Source organism: Triticum dicoccoides, chromosome 2B, assembly GCF_002162155.2.
Source record: "Triticum dicoccoides isolate Atlit2015 ecotype Zavitan chromosome 2B, WEW_v2.0, whole genome shotgun sequence".
Classification (NCBI taxonomy): domain Eukaryota; kingdom Viridiplantae; phylum Streptophyta; class Magnoliopsida; order Poales; family Poaceae; genus Triticum; species Triticum dicoccoides.
The window spans coordinates 172259159-172275225 of NC_041383.1; the positions used below are offsets into that span (position 1 = coordinate 172259159).

Sequence of the window (16067 nt, forward strand, 5' to 3'; positions counted from 1 at the left end):
GAATTGACCTTGGGAATCAACACAATTGCAGTATCATTCCAACCCGGTGGAATTGTGCAGGTATTCACTGCTTGCAAGACCTCATCAACCAAATCATCCCCTAGCATGGGCCAGAATCTTTTATAAAAAATAGCATGAAGACCATCTGGTCCCGGAGCCTTTAAATCACCAATATCAAAAAGAGCCTTACGAACATCATCAACAGTATAAGGGGCAAACAGGGCATTATTCATCCCAGTAGTCACTCTACTCCTGACAAGATACAAACTTCCTGATTTGGATTTAAAACCTCTGAGGTAAAAAGACGGGAGAAATAACCCATAATATGTTCCTTCAGATCATTACCTTGCTGCCAAACACCAGTATCATCTAGAAGTCTCCTAATATCGTCCCTTTTTTCCTGGCCGTTGCAACGTTATGAAAAAAATGAAGTATTACGGTCTCCATGTAGCAGATAGTTCGCTCGACCTCTCTGTAACCAGAAAATTTCCTCTTGATCCAAAAGATTTTCAATGAGTACTATAATTTCCTTTTGCCTTGAGCGGGAATCACCACTAATAGGACCATGCTTCAGCCTCTTTAGTTCTTTTTTTAACTTATTTATTCTCCTCTTTGGTCCCTTCAAAGTAACTCGGTCCCAAGAATGTAAATCATCATGCACCTCTCTAGTCCATGCTGCGAGAGAAGGACTAGTACCCGTTATCTTTGCTTTTTCCCAAGCAGTCTTCACAATCTCCTCAACAGTATCTTCTTTCAGCCATTTTGCTTCAAATTGTCTCACACGACCGTTCCGATGATTAAACAAGTTACTGTCAAAATAATCTGTATCAAGAATTAAAGGACGATGGTCTAAGTGTACATGCTCCCCATTAATAACAGCAACAAGCGGAAATTTACTTGCCCATTATAAATTACAGACAGCTCGATCAAACCTTTCACGAATGTCCCCCCTTGTCCAAGTGAATGGATCCCCAACGCAGCCCATATCCTCCAGGTTACAGTCACTCAAGCACTTACCAAATTCATGCATCATTTCATTTGGTCTAGCATTGCCGCCTTCTTTTCCACGACAGTTCGAGAGCTCCGGGAGCTCCAAGGTCGTACTTGTGCGGATTTGATTTTTCTCCGAGTTGCAGTTTGAATAAAAGTAAAGCTGACGAGCTACGTTGTATCTTAAGTTTTAATTCCATGTTACTAGATGAGAGTGATGGCAAGTCTGGTGGTCTTGTACCTTTTTTTTATCAAAAAGAGAATAAAATCAAGTTGAACTATTTGTCTTCCCAGTTTTATTGATGTTATGTTTTTGAATGATGATTCTGTAAATTGGTGCTTGACGGGTTTCTATGGTTATCCGGCATGGAATGAAAAATATTTATCTTGGGTTGATCTTCGTCAACTGCATTCTCATGCTAGTCACTGGAGAAGTAAAATTCTAGATTGATTTGTGGTATTTATCAATATGTGTGTTGCACGTGCACACTTACTAGTAGATCAAATTAATCACCAGTATGTAGTAGTTAGTTACGTACCAGTCTACTAGTACTCCCTCCGGTCCTTTTTACTCTGCATATTAGGTTTGTCTGAAGTCAATCTCATCTAACTTTGACCAAGTTTATATAAAAAATTATTGACATTTACATAACAACACCAATATCATTAGATTCATCTCGGAATATATTTTCATATTATATTTATTAGATATTATAGATGCTAGTAATTTCTAATATAAATTTGGTCAAACTTAGCTAAGTTTGACTTTCGGCAAATCCAATGTGTAGAGTAAAAAGGACCGGAGGGAGTACTTAAGATTTGGGAGATCAGAACTTGGAGAATCCAATGAAGTACTTGTGAGTGGTTGGTTTGCGTGAGGCGCAACAAACAGATATGCTAGTGATTGTCGAGTAAGCGTCAACTCGTCGGAGCCGGCTAGATGAGTAGTCGATCGGGCGTTGGAGACTAGAGGGCTCTGCCTGGGCGATGGATATTGGCTAGGAATAGGTACATGTGAATGTGCGGTGATGGCGTTAGGTTTATTCAGGGGCCGATGATTACATTAGGTCTTTTTAGGGAAATTATCACATTAGGTGTTAAGTAAAACCATGGAGTGTTGGGAAATTGGCAAATGGGCTGCCCTCACACACAGGTACGGCGAAAATTATGCATCATAAATATTGTCCGTGTAAACATTGTGACAATTTAAATAAAAGCTTCGTGAGATTGTCATAAAAATAAATTACCAGCTTCTTCGGTGGTTACGGTTTTTGACCACTGGAAACCGAACTCGGACGTACACCGAACACTAAAAACCAATCAAAGTTCCCACTGAGCCGAACAACCATACACCGAACAAACAGACCAATTGGTTAAAACTGTTCGATTTGATTCCGTTTTTCTGTTTTCGGTGTGACAATGTCCACCCTTAGGTCAACAGTGATCTCAACCAAAATACAGTTTCTCACATGGAATAGAGAAACAAAAGGAGTTTTGAAGAAATATAATTCCTAAGATTCCATATAAAGGTCTTCTGTAATCTTCTAGAACAAATGGACTCCCATCCTAGATTTCTTTTGAATTCCTACTGCCAACATCTCAGTTCATGGGGTTCTACTTTGCAGCAAGCTGGTTGTAAAAAAAGAAGAGTTGATTTTGCAGTCTATGCCGTTTAGGCCTACATATGTAGGACCCTTATACGTGTCATACGTGTGGCACGAAGCAATTCCACCGTGACTTTTTTGATGACAAATTTAGTTACTCGAGTATGTCAACTTTAGTTGTGAAGCATGACAACTTTCTGCTTGATGTAAGTACAATTTTTTTGAAATTTGTTTTTTTGGCAATTTTAGTTGTAAAAATCGGACGATGTTACTTTGTGCCACATGTGTATCATTTGGGAATATATAATCTGACTGACATCAAAATGGAAATCGGATGCTGCTGCTGCTGGTTAGACTTTCTATTTTCTTTTTCTGTTTTTTTACTTGTGCTTCGAGTTTGTGCGTCCCAACCCTAAAACTCCCCACTTCCTCCTCCGCCGCCCCCCTCCCGCGCCAACCCCCCACCCCCCTGCTCGACCCCCCCTCTGCCGGCGCCGGCGCCGCCACGAACTACGGGGACGATGGAGGTAGACGGCGAGGCCCGCCCGTTCCTCCTCTTCTCCAAGCCCAAGTCCAATCGCCGGACCGAGCCTCAGCCCCAAGTTCAGGCCCAGCCGAAACCCCCCAAACCCGACCCCACTCCCGCCGTCCAGACCGACCACGGCGACTCTGGCGACTCCGACGACTCCGGTTCCGACTCTGACTCCGACCCGGCGCCCACCGTCGTGACCGACCACGGCGACACCTGCAGCGCGGACGGCGGCGCCGCCGCGGACGCTCTCGCCTCCTTCGCGGACCTCGGCCTGTCGGAGTGGCTGGTCGACGTGTGCACCTCCCTGGGCATGCGGCGCCCCACGGCCGTGCAGCGGCGGTGCATCCCGCGCGCGCTCGCCGGCGAGAACGTGCTCGGCATCGCGGAGACGGGCAGCGGCAAGACGGCCGCGTTCGCGCTCCCCATCCTGCACCGCCTCGGCGAGGACCCCTTCGGCGTCGCCGCGCTCGCGCTCGCGCCCACGCGGGAGCTCGCGGCGCAGCTCGCCGAGCAGTTCCGCGCGCTCGGCTCGCCGCTGGGGCTCAGGTGCCTCGCGGCGATTGGAGGGTTCGACTCGCTCGCGCAGGCCAAGGGCCTCGCGCGCCGTCCCCACGTCGTTGTGGCCACCCCCGGCCGCATCGCCACGCTCATCAAGAACGACCCTGACCTCGCCAAAATCTTCGCCCGCACCAAGGTTGGCATTCCGTTACTCTTTTAGCAGTCATACGCCAAGATATAGCAACTACTTGCTCGTTTAATTGTGCCATGGCCTGCTGTCATGTACAACCATACATTGAGATTCTCATCTTGACTCAAAATGCATGTGGTTTAATAGCAAAGCACATTATGCCCATGTAGTCACACGACATGTATATAGTAGATATTTGTGTAGAGAATTTTAGTGGTGTGTTATCTTGCAAATAGTGGTAGTGATGTTATGCTATTTGACCTTCATGAGAAATTAGGCATGATGTGCTGCTTTTTCGTGATGAATTGAGGTGTTATGTTAATATCATGATGCAAAGAAACTATCGGTAGCACACCTTCATGCTGTAAATACGTGATTCCGCTGAGGTTTAGCAGATTTCTTGTGCTTACATCTGATGTATGCTCCTTACGTTTCGAATTCTATTTGTTCTCCTTGCGTAATATCAGGGTGCTTCTTAAGTGGTTCAGGATTTGGTCTGTGTCATCACCGACATGCCTATTTGAGTGATCTTTGTTCTTACAGTAAGCAATTAACTGCATCTCAAGCATCTAGAATTTTAGGTAGGGTGCCTGAATATCGATACTGTGATACAGCAAAAAAGAAAATTATGAATAGTGCAGATACTGCGATACATTTGTATATATGAAATAAACATTTTAAAATATAATAACAATAATTATATATGAAAACAGGACAGTTTACTACCAAGGAAAATGCACTGTAAACATTATCCTAGGTTTCTTCAGCCACTGAAACTTCATCTTGAAGCTGCTGAAGAATAGGGCACATCACATTTGGGCGTGATCCGATCCCCTTATTGGACATCTTAAGCAAATGTGCTTTACTTCTTCTGTAGCTACCTTTAAATTCCTGAGTACAAATACTTGCATCTGAATCACACATTTCCTCCACCTCCTGCACCCCCTTCTAAGATATCCACATGATTCCACAAAGGCTTGTTACCTAGATCATTTGCCGGCACATCCTAAAGTGGTGTGAAGCACATACAACATTATACAATGGGAAGACCAACTTCAGCAAACAAAGGTTAGAAAGGGTGAAGTCTCAACTCACCATGGCCAAGAAAATATTGCCTCTCGCTTTGGAGCCTGGGAGGAACTGAAGGAGATGGAGGTGAAACTCAGATCTGTCAGTGGAGCAGTTGCTAGCTCTTTGTTCTCTAGTGCAGAGCCAGGTGGGGGAGAGGAAGCAAGGGAGCACTAGTGGTGGCGCACAGATGCGGACAGGGAGCACCGAAGGCTGGCCCTCTTCTTCCTCACCAAAGCGGCCCTGCCTGTAGGTCTCCTTCTCTGGTGCGGCAGCGCTCAGAATAGGGGAGGAGATAGCGGAGGCCACCCTCGTCCGTGTGGTGACCGCGTGGCACTCAGGTTGGGATGGAGGCGCGGATGTGAGAATGAGGCAAGAAAGCGGGAGGGCATGCCGTGGGTATGGACGACGGGTTAGGGTTTCCCCGTGTTGCACCGGTATAGGGGTATATCCCACCGTTTTTTTTTTACTTTTTTTTGGAAAATAGAAAATCACCAGATACGCATCTTGGGGCATCTGGAGGTATCTCCGTACCCAGACGTATCTAACCTCCAATATGCCATATTTTTGCCGTATCCATGCATCCTAGAATTTCTAGTATTTCCTCTTCCGCTAGTTTCAGGTTTCTAATGCATGCTGTCTTTTCTATTGCAGTTTCTTGTGTTGGATGAGGCAGATAGAGTTGTAGATTCCAATTTCGAGGAGGACCTCAAGGTGATATTTGATTGTTTGCCAAAGAAGCGGCAAACATTTCTATTTTCTGCCACAATGTCGGATAATCTGAGATCTTTGCTTGAACTTTCGGGAAGCAAGTCGTACTTTTTTGAGGCATACGAAGGGTTCAAGACTGTTGAGAACTTAAAGCAACAGTATATCCATATACCTCCGGATGGAAAAGAGCTCCATCTTCTGTATCTCCTGTCAAAAATGAAGGAAGATAATATACGTTCAGCCATTGTATTTGTTTCAACTTGCAGGTATGCTCGCCTACACCATAACTATTCATTGTTCCTAGTAATAGATCCTCTCATGAGTGCCCAATTGACAATTTTTTTTTTTTGTTATTATGCACGCATCTCCCCAAGACATGCCTATTTCAGTTTACCCGCTCCTGCAATTGTCAATCCCTGTATTCAGAAGTCCCTCTGAATTGTTCTTTTGGTTAGATCAGGATGGAATGCTGCGTGTTACTCTTTACGTTTGATTTGTAAACTGTTTAAAGTTCAATGCTCTCTTGAGAAGTTGCTGAAGTCACTTATATTATCACATAGGACATGCCAATATTTGGACTTTGTGTTGCAAGAGCTGGGTCGACCTGCTGTTTCTTTGCACTCTCACAAGGCTCAGTCACAAAGGCTTTCAGCGTTGCATCGTTTTAAGTCTGGTCAGGTTCCTGTGTTGATTGCTACCGATGTGGCCAGTCGTGGATTGGATATCCAAACTGTTGATCTTGTTATCAACTATGACATTCCAAGGTATCTTGTACTAGCTTTATATTCATATAGTAACTTAGTATTTGTCGCTATAACATTTTGATGAATGTGAATACCTGACTGATGCTTGTGGTTACTTCCTTTAGGTTTCCACGTGATTATATCCATAGGGTTGGGCGAACTGCAAGAGCCACCAGGGGAGGGCTCTCAATAAGCTTTATAACCCAGGTTTGCTGAATGCCCGATTTAGATGATATATTCCCATGGCCCAGTTATCATTTGCCCTCTTGTATTTGAAAGAAAAAATCCACCTTCATGAGTCTTCTCCTCATGTCAACGTTGATGGGTAACGGATCCAGCCGATTGCAATACTATATCTACCAATAAAAAAAATATGGAGGAGCTTTCCATACAAACTATGAAAACTTGAAACTACTTCTAAGTAGCTTGAAATACTTCAATGGCAGAAGCAACTAACCTCCAAGGATGCATGTTTATAAGAAACCGTTCTTTGGCAATTATGAATTTTACCTCACAGAATTCACTCTTTTGCAAAGTAGGAATTTTGGCTACCAGTTAGCTCTTGTATATTCAGACATATACTATGTTACAAGTGATAAATTTGGAAATATACATGGTAGGAGTGCCCCAAAGTTTCTTAACGAAACAAATGTTCTTTTTCATGTGTTATGTTAACTTGTGAGTTCCTACTGAAAAACCGTGTACTCCCTCTTGTGCTGATTGGGATGTCTCTGCAGAGGGATATATGTCTCCTACATGAGATAGAAGATGACGTGGGAAATCGATTCAGTGCATATGAGTGCGACGACAAAGAAGTCACCAAAGATATTACAAAGGTGGGCTAACTGGATTCATGTTTTGTGCATATCACCGACTGCAATATCTTGTCATTTTTTAGTCTTGCGTCTGGACAGTTTACTGCCTAACCTATTCTGTACCCCAGTTTATGACAAAGAGATTTCCTGTGGCAACTATTTTTTTTACTGATCACTGAACATTGAAGGTATTCAAAGCGAGGCGTCTTGCAAACATGAGGATGGCGGATGAGGGCCACGAAGACAAGGTTCAAGACAGGAAAGACCAGAAGAAGAGAGACCAGGCGAGAAAGCGCAAACACGACGAGTGAAGTGAACCTTGTCTCAAAGAGATGGCCCACGCGTATGGCTTTGCTCTGTGGACGGACTGTCAGGCACCGGGCAGTCAGTTCCGTCCTACGCACTCTGACATCGTCTAATCGATGTGAAATTTTGTACTGTAGTAGCTAATTCATGTTGTAAATCACAATATCTAGTTATGCAATCGTAAAATTGAGCAGATGATGGTGTGACAGTTTGTCGTGGCCCCTCGAATAACCTCAGTATGCTGTACAATTTTCATCCTGAGATTGTTTGGCCGAAGCTTGTGCCTGACAGCGCTGCTGTTTCTAACTCACATGATTCCGCCCCCCCAAAAAAAAGAAAACTCACATGATTCCGGTGTTAGAACCAAGCGGCTGCTGCTCATCTTTTTAGTGGGTAAAAATCTTTGCCCTGCATCTTTTAGCGTTGTTTGACCTGCAACATGGAGGGAGATTTTGAAGACAAAAAAGGAAAATTACGGCCTATGATCCGATGCAAACATCGGTGGTGGAGTCCCGTCGCTCAGATAACGCCTTCTGCGTGGGCAGCCGCAACAACTCGCTGATCGAAGTAGACTTTTTTTTTTTTAGGCAGGCTGAACGAAGTAGACGGCGCGGCGAATCGGCGAACGGGACGTCACTCCATGGGCCGACCTCCTGCATACAAGGCCCAAACCCAATACAGCCTACTTCTGTGGCCTTTCCGGTGAAGCGTGCGACGGGCGCAGCGGAACGAAGGTTGGGACGTAGGTGCCCGTTCGTTTAGTCCCACCTCGCCTGGCAAGGGAGCGAGGGGAGGGAGGTGGGCTATATAAGAGCGGGTGGTGCGAGTGGTGAAAGGCACGCAGCTGCGTGGTGAGCACAAAGCGAACTATTCTTTCGCCTTTTACTAAAGAATACCGTGTGCACGCCACACTAAGCAGCATACCCTAATTTTTTAAGGGTGTCTTCTCCCTGTCAGAAGGCCCCACCAATTCAGAATTTAAACTATGTAGTGTGGTACATTCGGACAAAATACCATAGTTTTGAAAGGTGTCCTCTCTGTCATGATGCCCTGCCAAATCTGAATTTCAAATTTCGACGTGTATTTGGACAAAGTCGATGGGAACTGAGGGATGGCAAACAAACTAGTATGCCATGCGATCAGTTGAAAAGAAATGTCGAAATTCCACTTGGTCCATCGTCTGGACAGCTCTCTCTTGCCCGGGTCCTGTAGATTGGAGAGGGCACGAACGACCGGAGCAGGCAGGGACACCTGGAGCGCCACTGCCGACCTCGCGTGGGGGCCTTGTCACTTGGAAGACCAAAACATGCGAAGCTCGGTTGCGAATTTGCTACGTGTGCCATGAACGTTGGACTGCGAGCGAGTGAGTACATAAATTACGAACTGCGACAGCTGTAGCCCCAAGTCTCTTTCACACACGAACGTGCGTGAGCTAAGCCAGGTGGGTTTCACATGAGGCCACGCTGCCCCCAACGTTTCATTTAGTTTAGCCCTCGTCAAACCCAACGTCGGGTCATGGCGAGGTAAACAATTTTGGTGCAATGCAAATGCCGGGGTGAAGCCAGCCAAGAAGACGCGTGCCGACCTTCGTTGGAGTGAAACAAGTGTCGGGGTCGGACGAGAGATTCGGTCAATTCGTTTAGTTGGCCCATTAGGCTGGTTGTAATGGGAGTATCATAGCAAGTATCATGCATGCCAACTAGGCAATTTTGATGAGGTGGCATAAAATTAAATGAAGTAAGAGAGGGTTGAGTATCATATCATGATATCGTATCATAATAAATGCTACACTAGTACTCTCTCCGTTCCTAAATACTTGTCTTTCTAGAGATTTCAACAAGTGACTACATACGGCGCAAAACGAGTGAATCTACACTTTAAAATATATCTACATACATCCGTATGTTGAGTCCATTTGAAATGCCTAGAAAGACAAGTACTCCCTCCGTCCGGGTTTATTGGGCCTCTTAGCAAGTTTGCTCTGATCTGTTTTTGTAAGGCCCCGCTAAATATGCGTGTTTACTTTCCTCGATCAGCTCCGCCGAGCACGCACACGATTGGGCTGCCGTTTCGGCTTCATCGCTGCATGCGGGAAAACAGCAAAGTACCAGCTGTGAGCAATAACTGCCTCGCGCTGTGGTTGGTTGCATGCGAAAGTAAAGCTGGGCAATTAGCTGCTGTGAGGCTTTGGAATAACTGCAGATTAATCTAATTGGCTGCTGCTACTTTCGTAAGTCACGGATGGTTACCAGTAATATTCTTCCTTGGTCCTCGTGCCGTGGCTAACAGGCCCAATAAACCCGGACGGAGGGAGTATTTGGAAACGGAGGGAGTATATGTCATGCATGACAATAAATAAAGTCATTTATGATACTATCATATGATACTATGCATTAGGGAGGTAGTATCATACACTAGTATCATATGCATGATACTAACTTATGATACTACCCATTACAACCAGCCTTAGCATGTCGCCATCATCTCTGATGCCTAAATGGTAAGATTTCCCTGGAAAACAAAACAAGATGCAGAGGATAATGAGACGAGGGTCGCGGTCAGTTGCTTACCTCATGCGAATTCCTAGCCTCTTGTCTTGGCCAATTCAACCATCTACGGACCACAGGCACTATTTCCATCATGGAATGCGGTTGTTGATCGAGACGCCCCTCGCCGCCCGACTCCCGTGCCGCTCCCGCGGGCGGCCCGGGAGTTAACCCTAGCCGCCGCCGCCAGTTCCTCACCTCCGGCTCTTCTCCCCTCGCCGCCGCCGGCATGGGTCGCCGGGCAAAGCCCGCGCGGCCTGGCGGCGACGGGGCCCTCTCCACCTCTGTTTAGGGGCTTCGTGGCGCGGGCCGTTGGCCTCGGCGGGAGCGTGTGGGGTCGCTCTGCTCAAGGCAGCGCGGCATGTCGACGGCGCGGCGCAAGCGCGCAGGTCACGACGTGGGTTGGTTCTGGCGCGCAGGTCGTGGCGCGGACGTGAGCGGATCTGGCGCCTGGAGGGTTCACGGTGGGCGGGGCGTCTGCGCCTGGCCTGGAGGGCGCGCTGTGGTGCGGCTCGGCTGCGCATGGAGGTGCAGCGCGGGCGTGGGAGGTCTGGGCGGCCCAGATCTGGCGAGCGCAGCGGCACCGGCTTGGGCGTCGCGGCCCCCTCTCCCTTCCCCTGACGGGATCTGGCACGCGGAGCTTCTGGCGGCGCGGCGCGCCTAGGCTCTGGCGGCATCCCTGTTCTGCGGAGGTGGCGGTGGTGGGTTGCTTCGTCCAGCGGCCGGCGCCCTTGGGGTGCTCACGGCAGGGTGTGCGGCGGTTGTCCCCGAAGCCTTGCGCGGGACGCAGCAGGATGGAGGATGCTGGTGGTGCATCGACTCTGGCGGTGGCGGCGGTGCGAGCGCAGCCATGGCGGCGGCGGCGCTGCGAGGCCTGGCCAGGAAGGGACTTGGCGGGCAACGGGCGTTCGACTGCTGCCGTGTGAGGCGTGCGGCGATGCCTTGGCGGTGTGGGTGCCGGAGTGTGGTCGGAGGTGCGGGTTCTGATCCATTCTGGTGGCAGTCCCCTGGCGCGGGTGAAGGCCACTGTGGCGGATCTGGCTGTGCACCACTCGGTGGTTGCTGCAGTTCCTAGTCGAGGTTGAAGGTGATGGCTTTAGGCGTGTTCCCTCGGCAGTGAGGGGGGCTTCGATGGCAAGTTGCTGCGGTGACGGCGGTGTGAGGCATCTGATCGGGACTGGCCGGGATCTTTGGGACGTGGAGGTGTGCGGTGCTACGGATGAAAATCTTGTTCGGTTGTGGCCGGGCCGGCGTTGATGGCACCTACGGGTGTCATTCACCTTCCTGGAGGCTTCGCCGAGTGCAACGCCATCTTCCTCGCGACCTTGTATCGGCAGCTGTCTCCGGGGCAAAAGCCTTGATTCGTAGAATCGGCATGATGGCAACGTCCTTGAGGTTGTTACTCTGTTGGGAGCATTGTGCTCGGAGACTCGAGGTCCCATGATGCGCTCCTCGGGCGTTCACCGCTGCCCAGATCTTTCTCCTTCGGCGCCATGTACGGCCGTCGCCGGCTTATCCAAGGAAGCTGGAGTTGCTGTTCTTCGGAGGTCTACAGCGTCGGCCGAGACGCGGCAAGGGGTTCGGTGTAGGGCAGGCGTTTTGTGTCGTAGTTGTGTTGTGGTGGGTTTGGTTGTCCTTGTACGATCCGGGTGTGGAGTGGGTCGCCTTCGTTGTTCGCAGCGACTGGTTGACGTTGTTGTATGTCTCATTTCTCTTCTTCTATAAAGCTAAGGTACGCAATTTGCGTATCCTCGAAAAAAACATTACTTATTGTATATGAATACATGATGCTTGCGGTGTGAGAGCGAGACAGGCCGATCCGTTTAATTTGTCCACCAAGCCGACGTACGTCCGAGCGGTCGCATCGATAGCTACATCCATCGGTAGGCTGGGTTAGCGATCAGCTCTAAGCATAGAGAGCTTCCAATAATTGGACATTTGATCTTAATTACGCGATCGACTGGTCTAGAACTCTCAGCGTTGCGACTATCTTGTAAACCACATGCAGACTCTCGATGGCGTGTACCGTGGCATCAAGGAGTACTCGGCATCAGGCCAAAGGAGTATAATACTACTAAGCTAGTACTATGAGATCGATCTGTAGACAAGGGTATATAGCGCATGATTTTGTCCGCAGCATCTCACTACAAACAACTGCTACCGAATCAAGGATGATCGGAACAACACATAGGAATCTCAAAGGTACCGTATTCTCTATGGAAGTCGTCTCCCAAAGAAACAAAAATATTGGAAGCATATGAAACTGCACATGTCATTAGGATATCGCAGCCCCCATTGCGAAAGAAAAATGCCTAGTGCACGGTGCCAATAGCCTACGACTCGAGAAAGGGGATCCTAATTGTTGATTAATGCGGCTAAACAGCTGGACTCGCTTTTGGCCAAGCTGGAGCCTGTTGATCCCTACGTACACGCGCCATTCTTAACATCCAATCATGCTCCCTATACTACTACATGCAGTTGCTTAATACTCCACTCTCAGTTGTTATCAGTGGTGGTGGTGATTAATTATACTCGTACACCCAATGAAACAGTTCATGGAGAGCGCATGCCAATGGCTCAATCCAATCCACATCCCCCTCCCTTGCCTGCATACTCATCTGTGATTTTCGTGTGTGTTCCTTCCTGTATTATATTAAGTCAAAGGGGCTAGAGGCGTTGTACTCCCTCCGTCCCAAAATTCTTGTCTTAAATTTGTCTAGATACGGATGTACCCCTCCGTTCCAAAATTCTTGTCTTAGAGTTGTCTAGATACGGATGTACCTAATACTAAAACGTGAGTTGATACATTCGCATTTAGACAAATCTAAGATAAGAATTTTGGGACGAACGGAGTACTTTTAACCTCACATCACATTAGATCAGCATCAAGATCTTGGAACAGTGGTTGGGAGATGAATGCTGGAGCTGGCTGTCCTGTGTGGAGGTGGTGGCTGGTGATTGCTTGATCTGGATATACCTGTGCAAATAATTGTGTGCACTGCATTAAACTAGTAGGTCATGAGGATATACTAGATCGGTTCATGTTCATAAGCTAGTTTGAGAAAGTGGAAATTTGTCTAGTTATGCTTTGGATTTCACTGGTCAAATAAAAGATAAAATAACAAATAGGCCCCCAAACAAAAGGGAAATACAAAACAATTTCAAATGTATTCAGACCAACATTGTGTTTGGCATCGAGGTGGATTATGATAATGTACATATTCAGATCAGGTTTAACCTTTGCTTTTGGCTAACAAACTTCCCTTTGATTTCGAGCCTATTTTGCCACATCATAGTATAGCAAGCCCTATGTAATGCTCCCAAGAAAGCCACAACTAAAACAAACATGACAATAACAAAATGACAATGCACATTCATCTTAACTAGCTAAATACCCGTGCATATCAACCATGGCAACTTTATTCTAGCGGTTGAACGTAGGAAAATTTTGATTGGATTGAGAATTGTGGGAAGGATATTCATAGGCAAAGGTAAGGAAAAGATATGATGTGATTGGGATCGTGTACGTACAATTACGGGATTTCATTCACCGGAAAAGAGAAGGTGGGGACAGTTTGAAAATAATAATAATGTGTATTATCGCGTGGTTTGAAAAAAAATCATTGAAAGGGGGCATTTACTGATGGGAGGGGTGGAAGCGAAACGGACAAACTCTCCTTTAATAGTAAAGACTATGCCAATGTATATGGATCGATGATGCATAGCTATCAAGAAGAACAAGAGCATTGAAGGCGGTTTTCGGACACTAACCTGCAGTGGTATTGAGTCTTGTCTCTAAGCAGTACTCGCTAATAGTCATGTGTATTGAAGGCGGTTATAGAACCACATGCATTAATTTCTCACTGAAGGTGGTTTTTGACCATGAACTGTCGTAGCCAATATTGCAGGCGGTTTCTAATGTTGAATCTCCTACATTTTAATTTCAAGGCTGGAATTTAAAATGTGTTTTGCATCTTCAAAATCAAAATTCATAGCAATTTCATGGAAAATTCACATACATGCACACATCTGCATACCATAGTTGCATTTCATGATTCATTTTTTTTGTGTGGGAGTGAGTTGTGCAGAAGTCATAAAATGAGTGTCTGTAGTAGGATGGGCTATCTAAATTAACAATGAAATTTTCCCACATCAATTTGCATGTAGATAACAATCTTATATTTTCGCAAAATTCACATGGGCATGAGTTTAGCAATTCTCTGCATTTGTAGATTTCTCGGATATTATTTATAAAATAAGAAAACTGGAATTCCCCCCATATTTTGCCAAGGGATCGTACATATTGAGACTGATATTTTCCAATATTATAAACCCAAATATTCGCTTGATCCAGGGCCGGCCGTAGAGCATGGAAAAAGGTGTGGCGGCCTAGGGCCCATCAAATAAATTACAAAAAAAAATGGTTTACAGAAATCAATATGGACACGGTTTATTCAATAGTTATTTATAGTTGAGTACATGTATCTTATAATCATTATTTGCATCATACAATCACATATAGATGGTGTATTGAGATTTTATTTGCTAACTAAAATTAAGTTTTATGTTGATGCCTTAATATTCTTTTATGATATACGATATATATTATCGGAAGAATATATGTTACTCTATTAAGGTAGATTGTGCCTCAATCGCACTAGGCCCTCCATAATGCTAGGGCCGGCCTCGAGCTCGTCTTTCCTCTTGACTGATCTCGAGGTCGACAATGTCGGGTGAAGCGTCTCCCCTCTTCACTGAGCTCGAGGTTGACAATGTCTGGTGAAGAATCTCCCCTCTTGGCCAAGCTAAAGATTTGTTAAGCTACGCTAATTTGTTGCAATTGGATAAGAGGATTGGGGGGGAGGGGGGGGGGGTGTCACCCACATTGTCGACCTCAAACTTGGCCAAGAGGGGGAGAACATCACGCTCCTTCAATAGGGGGATGACGCTCTGGCCAAGCGGAGAGGTAGTCCTTAAAAGCTGGCCTAAACCCTCGGGACGGGTACTGGAAGAACGAGAGAGACAGGCAAGAAGGGTTCGACGCCGGCGCCTCGGTGCTGCACTATAAGTTCAACAATACCTGTGCTTATTTCAAGATGTTAAACTTAGGTCTAGTTTGGCAGTACCATTTTTTCAAAACCATAGTAAATGAAAACCTCAGTATTCCAATGCATGAGCAATGAATACTTCAGTTTTTAGAAACCACGGTTTTTCTCAGTTTCAGCAAAACTACGTAGGTGTTCGGCAAATGCAGTTTTTTTTCACTTTCCCCGGTCTGACCGCTGAACCAAACCCAGCTACACTCAAGGAGTTACAACGACCTGATCATGCTTGTGCTAAGGCAGCCGCATGCATGTAGCCTTGCGATGCACTCACTAGTTAGAGATGCTAGGATTTGTAGATAGTCATCTACTCATCTCTTGTATCTCTGGCCGCATAGAATCGATTGATCTAGGATTGCTCCAATGATCGATCCAACTACTCAACGATATAAGCCTCAGCATGCACATGTTTCCAGCCGTTGTTGTAGTGTTGTACATGCGCCTCTGGCCAGATATGACTAGCTTAGTATGCTGCCCAACATATTAAAGAGATCAACGGCGGAGTAGTCCAGTGGAGGTCGGACGTAGGAGTGGCAGAGTAGTCAACGTGGAAGAGCACCTACTTTTCGTGCCATGTTGGCTGCAGAGAAGACAGGGAATGGCAGATGATAACGGTTCGAAGAAGAAGTAGAGCGAGCGTTTCTCAGTTTACAAAAAAAGAGGTCTGGACCTCTTTTTCAGATACCACAAAAACCACAGTATCAGATATACTACAGTTTATAAAATTGGAGTATTAATTGACGCCAAACACGTCAAAGTATTTAAAACTGCAGTATTTAAATATTGAACTGCCAAACGCAGCCTCAGTGACACTCTATACTTCAGTGCTGCCGGTCACAAACGAGAGGGCATAACAAAAGGTGCGGGAAACTAGGGCCTATCTTAAATAAGGGCCCAAACATATCTACTTACTTCAATAAATTATTTAAAAATGATTTGTAGAACATAAAATCAACATGGAT

General features: G+C 46.3%; 1 protein-coding gene and 1 pseudogene across 1 annotated transcript; both read left to right on the forward strand.

The window, feature by feature from the left end:
* The first annotated feature begins 3058 nt into the window (after positions 1-3058).
* On the forward strand, positions 3059-7733 carry LOC119362858 (DEAD-box ATP-dependent RNA helicase 36-like). The gene is made up of 6 exons (XM_037628130.1): positions 3059-3820; positions 5537-5859; positions 6154-6357; positions 6462-6543; positions 7074-7172; positions 7340-7733. The coding sequence occupies exons 1-6, from the start codon at positions 3116-3118 to the stop codon at positions 7460-7462; spliced, it is 1536 nt and encodes a 511-aa protein (XP_037484027.1). The 5' UTR covers positions 3059-3115; the 3' UTR covers positions 7463-7733.
* A 566-nt stretch (positions 7734-8299) lies between these two features.
* Positions 8300-8410, forward strand: LOC119266151 (annotated as a pseudogene).
* The last annotated feature ends 7657 nt before the right edge of the window (positions 8411-16067 follow it).

Coding starts and splice junctions, on each gene's coding strand:
- LOC119362858 (XM_037628130.1), top strand. CDS start 3,116: ATGGAGGTAGACGGCGAGGCCCGCCCGTTCCTCCTCTTCTCCAAGCCC. Junction 5,860..6,153: donor GTATTTGTTTCAACTTGCAG/GTATGCTCGCCT, acceptor ATTATCACATAG/GACATGCCAATATTTGGACT. Junction 7,173..7,339: donor TCACCAAAGATATTACAAAG/GTGGGCTAACTG, acceptor TGAACATTGAAG/GTATTCAAAGCGAGGCGTCT.